Source organism: Echinops telfairi, unplaced genomic scaffold (assembly GCF_000313985.2).
Source record: "Echinops telfairi isolate 266 unplaced genomic scaffold, ASM31398v2 ScPeMD7_70;HRSCAF=299, whole genome shotgun sequence".
NCBI lineage: Eukaryota > Metazoa > Chordata > Mammalia > Afrosoricida > Tenrecidae > Echinops > Echinops telfairi.
Window position 1 is genome coordinate 31,472,089 of NW_022103968.1, and position 13,346 is coordinate 31,485,434.

The 13,346-nt window shown below is 48.7% G+C and overlaps 1 protein-coding gene across 1 annotated transcript; it reads right to left on the minus strand.

The window, feature by feature from the left end:
* Positions 1-5,462: 5,462 nt before the first annotated feature.
* Positions 5,463-7,656, minus strand: FRAT2 (FRAT regulator of WNT signaling pathway 2). The gene has a single exon (XM_045291530.1). It carries the CDS (start codon positions 7,573-7,575, stop codon positions 6,883-6,885), a length of 693 nt encoding a protein of 230 aa, XP_045147465.1. The 5' UTR covers positions 7,576-7,656; the 3' UTR covers positions 5,463-6,882.
* Between the last annotated feature and the right edge of the window lie 5,690 nt (positions 7,657-13,346).

The following is a 13,346-nucleotide window of genomic DNA, read 5'->3' on the forward strand; positions in this document are numbered from 1 at the left end:
CCCCCCCCCCGACTCCTTTTATGATGTCTAGAAATTTGAATAAGAAGGGAAAGGAAGACCAGGTGCTAAACAGGGGGAAACAGGGTCAAAAGAAGGATTTTCTAAACCAGGAGACACCTGTGCTTATCGGGAAGTAGAGAAGAGGATTTCCGAAGGGAGGAGTTGGAGAGAAGCAGCTGTAAAATAGGACAAGGCTCCTGGGAAGGGATCCGGGGCTGCGTCTGTGTGGGACTGAAGCACAGGATTCCAGGGGGGGGCGCGTGTTGTAGTGATGGACGGCCCAGGTACCGGTCTCCTTTGTCACACACTGTCCTGCCGCATCGAGCCCGGGACCTGACACGTTGGCTGTTGAAACGGCCCTGCGCAGCCTTTCGTGATGAAGCTGGCTGGTGTGTTCCTGTCGGCTTTGTGCCATCGAACCCCTCTTTGTAGCTTACTTGACTAGAAAGAAAACTAAAAGTGATACCAAGGAGTTGATCAACTGCTCTCCCTTATCAATGTGTTCACTGACTCACAGGAAGTGAAATTCACCACCCCCAACTGCCTTTCGGGCAGTTTGTTTGACTTATTGATTTGGGTGGGTTAACAGGATCCCAAGCTGGTTATCATTCAACCTTTGCCCTACCTTTGGCTTGTTCCTTTATTACAGTCTAAATTCGATGCCAGGAGTCCCTGGATGGCAGATGTGGTTAAAGCACTTGAGTGCCGAATAAAAGGCTGGAGGTTTGAGTCTACCCAGAGATTGCCTTGGAAGAAAGGCCTGGGTGATCTACTTCAAAACAATCAGCCATTGGTTTGGAAACCCTACAGAGCACAGTTCTACTCTGACCCGCACAGGGTCACCATGAGTCAGAGCTGACTGGACAGCGGCTGGTGGAGGAGATCCTGCTTTGTGTAGGTTTCCACCATCTTCCCCAGACACGGGGATCAGAAGCCTCTTCCTCCAGTGGTGCCCTAAGCAGTACTTTCCTTCTGCTGGGCTCAGCAGGGAAAACCCACTTTGCAGATGTTGAAAATGCTTCTCAATGGTGCCGATAAAGGGAAGTTGAGTAACTTCAGGGTTCAAAACAATGAAAGTCATTACACAAGATCTGATTCCACATAGCCTGGGCTTCCGTGGCCTGGCCACGGGGAAGAATAATATAGACACAGATGTGTGTGTGTATGTGTGCGTAATACACTTACATACAGGCCACCAGGTCCCCCTTCAACCTCCCTTGGCTTCTCTCAGTTCTGTTGTCTTTTGCTTTGCCCTGTTAAAAAATCCTCCCACAGAGATAGCTATTGGGATGGGCTGGTCTCTGTGGCATGCTCAGAACAGCACCTGGCCCGCGGTAAGCACAGTGTGTATCAGCTGGCGTGCTTCTGACATCTCAGTGATGACATTTTCCAGGCTCCATTCCTCCTGAGCTTGACCCAACCGATCTGCAGCTCCAGCCCTGAACTTAAGTCCTACCTAAGTCCCTGTAACTTTCCACAGGAAGCCTCTCACCTCCCACCACCGCCTCACATACACACCCACAGACCAGCTTCTCCTCCCCTCTCTGATTCTAGACCTCTGGGCTGGAGCCTCACCGAATGCTATCAGAGAAACCTAAACCTTAGTCCCTTTAGAAGATGGTCTATCGTCAACTCTTCCCCTGTCCATACCCCTAGCCTAAGGTGACCAGATTTTAACATTGGTAAAGCGGGACACCATTGATAAAACTCATATCCTGGTGAAATAGCCACCTGGCAGCTGAAAACCGTATGCTCTAGCTTGTCCTGCACTCTTTCCCAAAATTGGTACTTTTTAAAAATGCCGCGGGACGCGGGAAAAATTGTTAAAAATCGGGACTGTCCTGCCAAAAGCGAGACATCTGGTCACCTTACCTAGCCCTGTGCTCATCCATGTCAAAGGGTGTGCGGTACAACTGGAAGTCATTCTTGTGCTGAGTGCTAGGCACAGGCTATTTTAGAATGCAACACCTCCTTGAAACAGATGTGACTGTCCGAGGCCATGGGGCTCTCTCCTGCCTTTTCCAAGGACTGAATTAGTAGCAAAGACTGGAGTGCAAAGAAGGGAATGTGGGTAGACTCAGGAAGGAGGTTAGCTTTCCCATCTCTAATTCCTTTTTTTTTGAGGGAGATCTTGGTGACGTAGTGGCTACACGTTGGGCTGCTAACTGCAAGGTCAGCAGTTCAAAAGCACCAGCTGCTCCAATGGAAGAAAGATGAGACTTGCTACTTCCATTAAGATTCACAAACCTGTTTTGAGAAACGATGTACAAATGCGCTTTACACAATTGATGTGTGTATGGATTGCGATAACAGTTGTATGAGCCCCTAATAAAATGTTAAAAAAAAAAAAAAAAGAAAATCCAGGGAATCCAGGGCGGATGAGCCCTACAGGACCAGTGATGTGAGTGGTGAAACAGGGAGGGTAGAGGGAGAATGGGTAGGAAAGAGGGAACCGATTACAAGGAACTGTATGTGACCTCCTCCCTGGGGGACAGACAACCAAAAAGTGGGTGAAGGGAGACATCAGACAGGGCAAGATATGACAAAATACCAATTTATAAACTATCAAGGGCTCATGAGGGAGGGGAAAAATGAGGACCTAATGCCGGGGGCTTAAGTGGAGAGGAAATGTTTTGAGAATGATGAGGGCAATGCATGTAAAAATGTGCTTTACACAATTGATGTGTGTATGGATTGTGATAAGAGTTGTATGAGCCCCTAATAAAATGATTAAAAAAAAAAAGCAGTGAGTTTGAGTTTGTCATAAAGAAGCAATGTTTTGTAAAAGATGTCTGTCAGATTGCCTGTCTATCACTCCCTTACTGCCATCCAATCGATTCTGACTCATAACGACCCTGTAGGACAGGGTAGAACCGTCCCCGTGGATTTCCAAGACTGTATCTCTCTACCTCTTTTTTTTTTTTTTTTTATATATGGATTGGTTTATATAGCATGAATGAATATAACAGCTAATTAGTCCACACAGCAGTAGGGTTCAGTTCAGCTTACTTCCATGAACAGTTAATATACTGGAAGTCCTTCAACACATAAGGGTTGCTGGGTCCAAGATCAAGGAAGCAGCCAGCTGAGTCTTCCCTCGGGCAATGCAGGCAGAGTCCAGCCACAGGCAGCAAACAGCAGGGTGGGTCACCAACAGGCAGCAGCTCAGGAGCTTAGGGAAACAGGCCTGGATGGGATATTGAACTCAAGCAATGCAAGATCACAGGATCCACCAGCCTCAAGCTCTAGCGATGTACACACCAGCAGCGTGGTGAGGCAGGTCTTGAAGGAGCCTCAAGCTCTAGTGACACTATTGACGAGTTGTCTTGTCCCACAGGTAGTGTAGCTCACAGTTGAGGCAGAGAACTAGCTAAAGCAGCCACACACCAGAGAGAAAGAGAGAGAGGGATGGGGTTTGCAGAGCCATTTATCTCTTTGCCCTCCAATCAAACTGCAACCTGATTAATCCCACATGTTCCTATTGGCCAGGTTGGCACAATACACCTACTTATCAGTGCATCATGGGGCTTGGAAGAAGTTTAACCTTGTCACTTCTTTACACATCTTTGGTAAATCGGTGCCCAGGTGTGATAGCTCTCCCTTCCCTGTGGGCCCCAGTTAGAGCCTGTCTCTTGGCCCGGTCTCAGGAGGGAGGCATCGGAGGCAGCAGTGAGGACCCAGAGTCCTCATAGGAATTCTTACTTGAAAAATGAACAGCCCTGACAAATAGCTCATCTTCATCCAAAAGACTGATTCTCCGAGGGTCTCTCTACCTCTTACGGGGTAGAAAGCCTCATCTTTCTGCACCAGAGGGGCTGGTGGTTCAGAACTGCTGACCTTGTAGTTAGCAGCCCAGTGTGTCACCACTATGCAACCAGGGCTCCTTTGCAGGCCCATACTGGGCCTCAAGTGGTCCCCTTCCTCCCAGCTCCCGTACATCTTGCTTTTCTATCACCCTTCTAACTTCATCCCTGACAGCTGTTCTGGCCATGTCCAGACCTCCAGGGAATCTGCCCCGGGGCCAGACCTCACCATCCCACCTTATGCCCCATCTTCTGTTCTCAAAGAGCCAGCCAGGCAGCACCTGCTATCTGTGCCTCTCAAGGAACCTGCCTTGGCTCACATGAAGGTCTCAGCCACCAAACCTGCCTTGGGCCTACCAGGACCTCACGAACCCTGCGCCTCATCCCATCTTATATATGTGGCTTGTCTGCACAAAAACGTTTGAGAATGGTGGTGCTGTGTTGAGGTTGATGGGAGATAGCCTCTGAAGAGGCTTTCCCCAACAAACAGGTGGCATAGTGCCTCCAAAAGGCCTAGGTGAGGGAAGCAGGAAATCCCAGGACCACACTGCAGTAGTTCAAATCTCAGCTCCTCCACATAAGACAGACTACAGCTGATTCCTAGCCCTTACTGTTCTCACCTATAAAATGAGGTTCCTAGTGCCTACCTCATAGCATATAAAACCACGATACAATGTGGCGATGTAACAAAACACCCGGAAGGGACATTCCTGGCTCACTGACGTAAACAGTAATGGCACTACCCTGAGGGACTTGAACGGAGACACCTCTTGAAAGGTGAGTGAAAGTGGCTTTAGGAAGTCCAGAGGTTGGAGACAGCGGTGCACATGGTGGGAAGGGTAGCCGAAACATTCCAGAGGGGCACATTTTGGAGACAAATACAAACCCTGGAGGAAGGGACAGCTTTTTTTTTAAGTTAGGTACCCTAGACACCTTACGTTCCCATTTAACCCACCCCATGAAGTCTTATTTTATAAAAAAGGTTTGAGATGCAGTGTAGTGACTTGTCCACTGTGACCTAGCTGGTGTCCAGTAGCGCCGTGTCCCCTCCAGAGTCACCAAGCACTAGCCTTCCCTCTCCAGTCCCAGTGTGGAAGGGGGCTGGCCCAGAGGGTAGGCAGATGGAAAGAGGGGGTGACCAAAGGAAGCAGGTCCCCTATGGGGAGCCCTATTAGCAGAGGCCTAGCAATAGGTTTTAGGTCTGGGGAAACCAGGAGGAAGATGAGGATGGGGACGTCTTCTGGTAATCTAAGCCCTGCCTGCTCAGAGGCTCACCTGACACCCTGCTGTCCTTTCTCTAGGCTGTGCTCGGTCTGGGTCAGTTTAAGAAAAAACAGGTGAACTCGTCCTCCCCATTCTTCACAGGAAAATTCAGACCCCCAAACTCCCTGTCCTCCACCTCCCTCCAGACACAAGTCACTTGAGCCCAGAAAGCATTTCTGGAACGTGATTTTTCCATGAAGGAAGTAGAAGTTCACCTAGCAGATTCCCCCCCCCACTTTTTTTAGACTTGTGCCTCAACCAACCCAGAAAGCCCCAAGCAATTGGGCTAGTATTGGGCCCCAACTCTTTGTCCAGGACCCCACCCACTCCCTCCCCCACTTCAGTCTCCCAAAGTATATGGACTCTTCTATGTGAACCATGCTCCAAAACACAAAATCAATGTATTCAGCAGACATTTTAATTAAGACATCCTATAAATCAGGACCACCACGGGGTCAGACACTCCGCTGCGAAGTGCACATCAACAGCTTCATCGGGAGGATGAACAGGCCATTGAATCTTGTTTTTAAAAACGGGTTTAGCAACCTTAAAGTTGGGAGGGAAGGGGGCACCTTTCTACAGTGCCATCAAGTTTCAAGATGGTCAAGCCGGTGGGTCCTCCTCTCGGAGAGTCACATTTTTTTTTTAAAGGTCCCAGTCACAAAGAGCTGGCAGGGCAGAAGGGCACCGTGCCCAGCGAGGAAGTGCAGACGCTCAGGCCCCCGGCACCAAGAGGGGCCAGAACACGGCAGAAGAAATGTCCGGGTTCCCACACCCAACCTGGGCAGAAAGAATTGGACAAGAAAAGCGGGCAGGAGGGCAGACGGATGGAAGAGCAACTCCAAAGATTGTTTATCATGGTTTCTGAGAAAGCTCTGGCATGGCCAAGAGTGGCCTCCCAGGAGGAGGAGTTCTGGAAGGAAGAAAGCTCTGGAAAATGGACTCTCTCCACACCTGTCATCCCTCTCTTATGCCCGTGTCCTCGTGAGACTCCGAGTGGTGGCAAAGCAGCCAGGGCTCCTGGTGGAGCTGGAGGCTGAGAAGAACCAGGGCGGGTGAGTGCCCTCTCAGGTACTGAACTTGCAGCAGACTGTGACCTTGACCCACCAGTGGCAAGGTCAATTCTTTTCAAAAGTCCACATTCAACCCAAACTGTCTCCACCTTCTGAAGTCTCCAGTCTGTCCCTCCCAGGCCCGCACCAGAGTTTCCCTCACTATCCATCACCACGAGGCAAGAGAAAATGGGGTGATACCAACACACCCACCACCAAGCCTTCCCCTTGTCCCTCCCTATTCAGCGCAGTTTCTTTGCACAGCAATTATAGCACCATTTTCACGATGCTCCTCCACCGGAAAATAGAGAGAAAATGTATGCATGCGTGTGATGAGTTTTCAAGTATTGTTGTTATAAAGCCCTCCCACTTACCGCCCTTCTGAGCCCTATCTTTAAAACAATCCAAGATCGTGATGCCCCCAAGGGCTAAGGGTCAAGGTCTGAGAAGATGCCAGTAGCTGCCATAGATCACCCAGTTTGTCCCAGGTTCTTGGTCCCAGGAGGGCCGGGGCCAATTTTCACGCAGCAGCTGGGCGCACCGGGCCAGTGAATTTATCCACTCTAGTTTTTACTGACAGTCTCAAAGGACCGTAACTTCTTGGCCTGAAGTTCGGTCTCTCCCCACCGCACCCCGCCCCCCCACAACCTGGGCAGTCTCTCCCAGAGTAGCACCCAAGGCTTCGGATCAGGACGGGTGGCGGGGTGAGGGCGGCGGTCTGGTAAGCGCGGCAGGCCTCGTATTCCTTCTCCCGGGGGCCCTGGTCAGTGCAGGGTGCCCGAGGGCTGCAGAGCGACGGGATCTGGTCCGCTGAGGCCACCCCCAGATCCAGGGGCGCCCCCAGGGCCTGTGGCTGCAACAGCAGCGACGGCTCTCTGGAGCCTCCGCACCGCCTCTTTGATGAGGTTCCCCGAGAGCACAAGCTGCTGCAGAAGCCGGTCGTCGTTGGGGTCCTCGTCGCCTGCATGTGTCCCGGCCTGGGGCCGACGCCGCTGCTGCAGGCGGCGGGAGGCGGCGGCTCCTCGGAGCCATTCTCGGCGGCACGGCCCGGGCAGCGGGCTGGAGCCAGCGGCCAGCTCGGCCACGCAGTAGGGCGCCGCTCGGCCCCGCACTCGGCCCCGATCCCCCAGGGTGCAGCGCAGGGCTCCCGGGCCCGCGGTCTCGGCGGACGCGGGCGCGGGGGACAAAAGCAGCGGCAGGGCCAGAGGCCGGGCCTTGTCCCCGGCCACCACCGCCGGGGGCCGCGGGGGCTGCAGCGGAGGCCCCGGGGGCGCGCCCCGGGGGGCCGGGTGGTCGTGCGCCGCGTCCAGTTGCAGCGTCTCGCCGATCTGGGCCACCAGCCGGTCCACCTCGCCCGATCCGCCGAGAGTCACCGACTGCTCCAGCAGGAGGAAGCTCTCCTCCTCCTCCTCCGCTTCCTCGCCGGCTTCCTCTTCCTCTTCCCTCCGGCAAGGCATGGCCCTCGGCCTGGGCACCCGGGGTTCTGCTGGCGTCGCCGGGGGCTCGGCTCCTCTCCGAGCTCGGGGGGCTGCGGCAGAGCTGGGTGCGACCCCGAGGCCGAAGCCAGAGCCGGGCCGATGCGAACGAGGAAAGCCCGAGCCGGCCTGGCACTCGCCGCACACCCGGAGCCGCGGGAGCCGGAATCCTACCGGCTCGGGTTGATTTGTAAACAATGGGTGACGTAGTGCCGGACTCTACCAAAGCTCCGGGACCGGGGGTGGTGTGTCATTCCGGAGCAGGGTGCCTGCAGGTCTGGGGCTCAATCAGGCCAAGCTCTGCTACGTCTGAGCTGCGGAGCGCTGAAGGCCACGAGTGGGAGTCCACTGGTGAGCCGATTCGCGCTTTCTCAGCTGGCAGTGATTGACATTCCCAGGAGGTGGACACCGACGTGGGCCCCCTTGGTTTCTTCCACACACAAGCACATTCACTTACGTACAACACCTACACACACCTCTCCTCCAAGGACGACAATTCTGGTTTTCGTCTTGACGCTTTCCTGGTCCTGGGTGCTGGCCCTGGGGGGTGGTTGGTGACAGAAGGGCTGGCGGGGAGAGGACGAAGAGACGCCGCGGTTAATAGAGATGGAAGGGACGCTAGGTGGGGAGTGGGAGTGGTGGAGCTAGAAGTGGCAAACAAGGACCACCCATGAATGAGATTAATATTTGTCTTTTCTTTATTTTTGTATATATCAAATGTTTTTATTGTGATATTCTGGGGCCGGGCTTAAATTCTGTCTCCTTTGAAGTCTCCCAATCCTGCTTATATTAGTCCTTATTGTTTTATGTCATCTTCTATTCTTTTTAAAAATCATTTTATTGGGGGCACATACAGCTCTTATCACAATCCATACATACATCTATTGTGTCAGGCACATTTGTACATATGTTGCCATCATCATTTTCAAAGCATTTTCTTTGTACTTGAGCCCTTGGTATCAGCTCATGTTTTCCCCTCCCTCCCCCACCCTCTCTCCTTCATGAACCCTTGATAATTTATAAATTATTATGTTTTCATGCTTACACTGACCGATGTCTCCCTTCACCCACTTTTCTTTTGTCCATCCCCCAGGGAGGGGGTTATAGGTAGATCATTGTGATCAGTTTCCCCTTTCTACCCCACCTTTCCCTTCTCCTCCTGGTATCTCTGCTCTCATTATTGGTCCTGAGGGGTTTATCTGAGATTCGTATTTCTTATAAGGAGCTTTGGTGGGTGGGCTTGGACTAGGGCTGGAGACAGAGGGGGAGTTTTCACACTTGGGAGGACCTGTGAGCATTAAGATTGTGTTACGAAGAATACCTTAGCCCAGTGGGGAAGGGTCTGCTGTAAGGAGGGATCGGGAGAGGCAATGGGGAGCATCTTGGAGAGGAAATGGGGAGCATCTTGGATGGAAATGGGACTTTGTGGTTGACTCCATGGTTAACCAAGTCTTCCGTTTTTTACTCTAAGGGGTCTTTGGACCACTCTTCAAAATCCCACTCCCTTCAGGCCTAATTTGCCAAAGCTGCACTCCTAGGGAAACTTTTGGTGAGCCTGCTAAAAGCCAAAAGGTGTTATGAAACAGACAAAATAAACCCCCTGCCTTCTGGTTGATTCTGGTTCAGTGACTGTCTAGGTCAGGGTAGAACTATCCAAGGCTGTAAAGATGTACAGAAAGATTTCCCTATCTTTCTCCCAATGGGTTCGATCAGTGCCGACACCAGTGCACCCCACTACAGCCCTTTGTGGGACAAGACCAGGGTGACTGAGATTGGGCTATTGTGATGGTTGCACATGAACTTAGTATACTCACTACAAATGGAACGTACTCTTCCGGTGAGTCTTCATTGTCGGTGGAATTGTGGTGGCTTGAACGTTGCTGTGCTGTTGGAAGCTACGCGACTGGTACTTCAAAGACCACGGTGGATAAGTGTCAGCAAAGCTTCTAGACTAAGACAGTAGGAGAAAGGGACAACAGGACCGCTTCTGAAAAAGTAGCCCCTGAAAACCTGAATGGCACGGAAACACTGATAGAGATGGGTCCCTCAGGTGGAAGGCACTGCAAATACGGCTGCCAAAGAGCTGCCTCCACAACGAAGCTCGCGGACACTCACACCAAGTCAAGTCTCATGACCGCACTGTAGGATACAATAGAACTGCCTCTGTGGGTTTCACAGACCGTAAATCCCTCCCTCTTTGTTGACAGTTCTATTAGCACTTCATCCACACGTCATACAATTCAGTAATGCTATCCTATCAAGAAGAGTTGTACAGGGAACCGATTACATGGAACTGTGTGTGACCTCCTCTCTGGGGGACAGACAACCGAAAAGTGGGTGAAGGGAGACGTCGGACAGGGCAAGATATGACAAAATACCCATTTATAAACTATCAAGGGCTCATGAGGGAGGGGGGAGCGGGGCGAGGGGAAAAAATGAGGACCTAATGTCGGGGTTTAAGTGGAGAGAAAATGTTTTGAGAAATGATGTACAAATGCGCTTTACACAATTGATGTGTGTATGGATTGGGATAACAGTTGTATGAGCCCCTAATAAAATGTTTAAAAAAAAAAAAAGAAGAGTTGTACAATTATCACCACATTCAATTCCAGAACATATTCTTCTTCCTTGTTGTTTTCATTGCTACTCATGTAATTATTATTTTTTTCTAATGGTGGCCAAATAAAGAGTACAAAAGAAAAGACCGCCACCAATCTTTAAAGGCCAGAGAAGAAACTTCTGTCATGGAACACGAGAGAAATACTTGAGCCTAGAGCAAATTCAGGTCAAGAGGGAGGTCAACTGACCAAGTATCATATGATCAAGGTTTGATTCACCACTATCAAGTTTACAATCATCTCTGATAGGAAAGCTGTTCAGGGCCCTGGCATCCTGAGGGCATCTGCCAGAGGCTTAATCTGAATAGTCTGCAGATGGATTTTGTGCTCCCAGTGTCCTCCATAGACTTCTACAAATTGGGTGTTCACAATTCCAGCTCTGATGTTTTTCCCTCTGTCGTATTTAAATTTTATTATTGCCATCTTTGGATCACACGAGCTGGTGTGCTTCTTCTGAGTGGACTTAGTTGACTTCTCGATTAGATGGCTGCTTGTTTGAATACAAGCTTTTAAGATCCCAGACACTATTCTGATTGAGAGCCAGGCACTATCTGCTTTCCTCACCACACTTTTCCTGTAGCACTCTTATCTTCAGTGATCATTTCCTGAAGGTAAGTGTGGAGCAGCCATGTGATCGGAACTAACTCTTCTTGGATTGGGGCTAGAGTTCAGTGGGAGCCCAGAATCCATCGGCTTGTCCCCGGGTTATGAATGACTGTGGTTTACATTGGCAGTTGTAGGATGACAAAACCCAGACCCACAAGAACAGCAACCACAACAAAACAAAAACCAACAAACAAAAGGCAAAAAAACCCAAAGAAACAAAAAAGAAAAACATTGTCAATCATCCCCTAGGGGTATAAGGCAATTACGTAGACAACATTAGTTTTCCCCAATGACATAGAATTTAAGATCTGGTTGAGATGAGTTTATGCAGGTATAGTCAGCTTAGAGCTGCCATCCATGAGCTGTTGCTTTGTGCGGATAGACTTCTTAAATGATTAAGCACTGTTTACACTGAGCATGGGGATTGGTGCATGGGCAAATTTCCCTGTATGAATTCTGACAGGTGCCGATCCTTGCCTAACAGATTAAAACCTGTCGTCATATTAATTCAAGAAGCGCATTGAGGTATTAAACATATGGTGGTTCTGGGTCTCCTTTTATTGAACATAGGAGGAGTATACATCTTTACAGGAGTAGAAAGCCTCCTCTTTCTCCCGTAGGGCACTGGCTGGTGGTTCCGAACTGCTGCTCTTGTGTTTACAGCCCAACTCGTAACACAACTACGTAACCAGGGCTCCTGCAACCATTTCGTGACGTCGTGTATGAGCAAAACCTGATATTGAATTACTGTCCAACTCTTCTTGGTGTGATTGAACTATCAAATCCCATGATTATGCGAGTTATACATCAATAAAATGGGGGGGGGGAGAACAAAACCTGATATTGAAGGAAGATATTCAGATGCACTGAAAACATTGGCAAAAAGAAAAAAAAAAGCTCTCGGAATTGATGAACTACCAATGGAAATGTTTGCATCAATTGATGCAGTGCGGGAGCTGCCTGCTCGCTCATCTATGATGGGACGTTTGGAAGATAGCTACTTAGTCAATCAACTGGCCGAGACCCATATTTGTGCCCATTCCAAAAAATTGTCTAACAATATCATTAATATCACATGCAAGTAAAATTTGCTGGCGGTAATTAAAAAATGATTGCAGCAATGCATTGTCAAGGCACCACCAGAAATGCAAGGCAGCCTCAAAGGAGGACAGGCAGGGGAGAAATGGTTGCATAAGGGATGTCAGATCGATCAGGGCTGAAGGCAGAGGCTTCCAGAGAGATGTTACTGGGTAACACACAGGGGTTGCCAGGAGTTAGAATGGACCCGCTGATAATGGATTTATGTCTATTAGCCATTTATTAATTTTATTGCCAAATAGTACTTTATAGAGTAAGTATAAAATTTATTTAGCTGGTATCCGTAACTAGATACCTGGGTTCTTTCCAGGTTATTTTTAATTTTTTTATTATTAAAATAAATTAGCTGTGGACACTTTTGTAGACATCCTTTTGTGGGAATATGTTTTTATTTCTTGGGGGAAAATTCTTAGGCGTGGAATTGCTAGGATATAGGGTAGGTATATGTTTCATTTTCTAAGAAACTGCCCTTCCTTTTAAAAAAATGGCAGTACCACTTTAGACTTGCTCCACATCCTTGCTTGCCAATATTTGATGTTGTCAATCTTTTACATTTCAGCCATTTGGGGGTGTAGGGTGGTGTTTGATTGTGATTTTAATGTGTGTAACATCGATGAGTAGCGAACACTTACTGTCCATTCATATATCATCTTCTATGAAATTCTAGTCATCTCTTTATCGTTAATTTGTTTCATTTGAGCATTTTCTTTTTTTTAAATCTTAATAAATCATTTTATTGGGGGCTCTTACAACAATCCATACATCAATTGTATCAAGCACATTTCTACATATGTTGCCATCATTATTTTCAAAACATTTTCTTTCTACTTGAGCCCTTGGTATCAGCTCCTCTTTTTTCCCCTCCCTCCCCCAACCCTTGTGAACCCCTGATAATTTATAAATTATCTTTATTTTCATATTTTACACCATCTGTTGTTTCCCTTCACCCACATTTCTGTTGTTCATTCCCCTGGGGGGCATTTTCTTATGTCATTAAAGTTTCTCTGAAAAAATAATTAAGGCCAGTTCAAAATCGACACTATTTTAGGTAACGCTGTGCTAGATATCTTTATATATACATATAAAATTTTTTTGACCTCGTTATTTCCTTAGATGTAATTCTTAGAAAAAGCGCAATGATGGGGTGTGAGATTAGGAGTTCATAATTTATATAGCCGGATTGCTTTCCAGAAAGGTGGCACCAGTTTATACTACTTTGTTCAGCAGTCTCTGAGCATATCTATTTCACCAACATAAGTTGTCTGACTTTCAAGTGTCTTTGCTAATATGAGGGGTGAAAACAGTATATATGTGTGTGTGTGTGCTTCTTGTAAGAAAGAGGGGACACTGGGGGAAAAAAGTTGGCCATTTGCAGTTCTTCTTGTGTTTACAGCTCAACTTGTAACCCAACTTCTGAATGGAATTTTGTGT

Coding starts and splice junctions, on each gene's coding strand:
- FRAT2 (XM_045291530.1), bottom strand. CDS start 7,575: ATGCCTTGCCGGAGGGAAGAGGAAGAGGAAGCCGGCGAGGAAGCGGAG.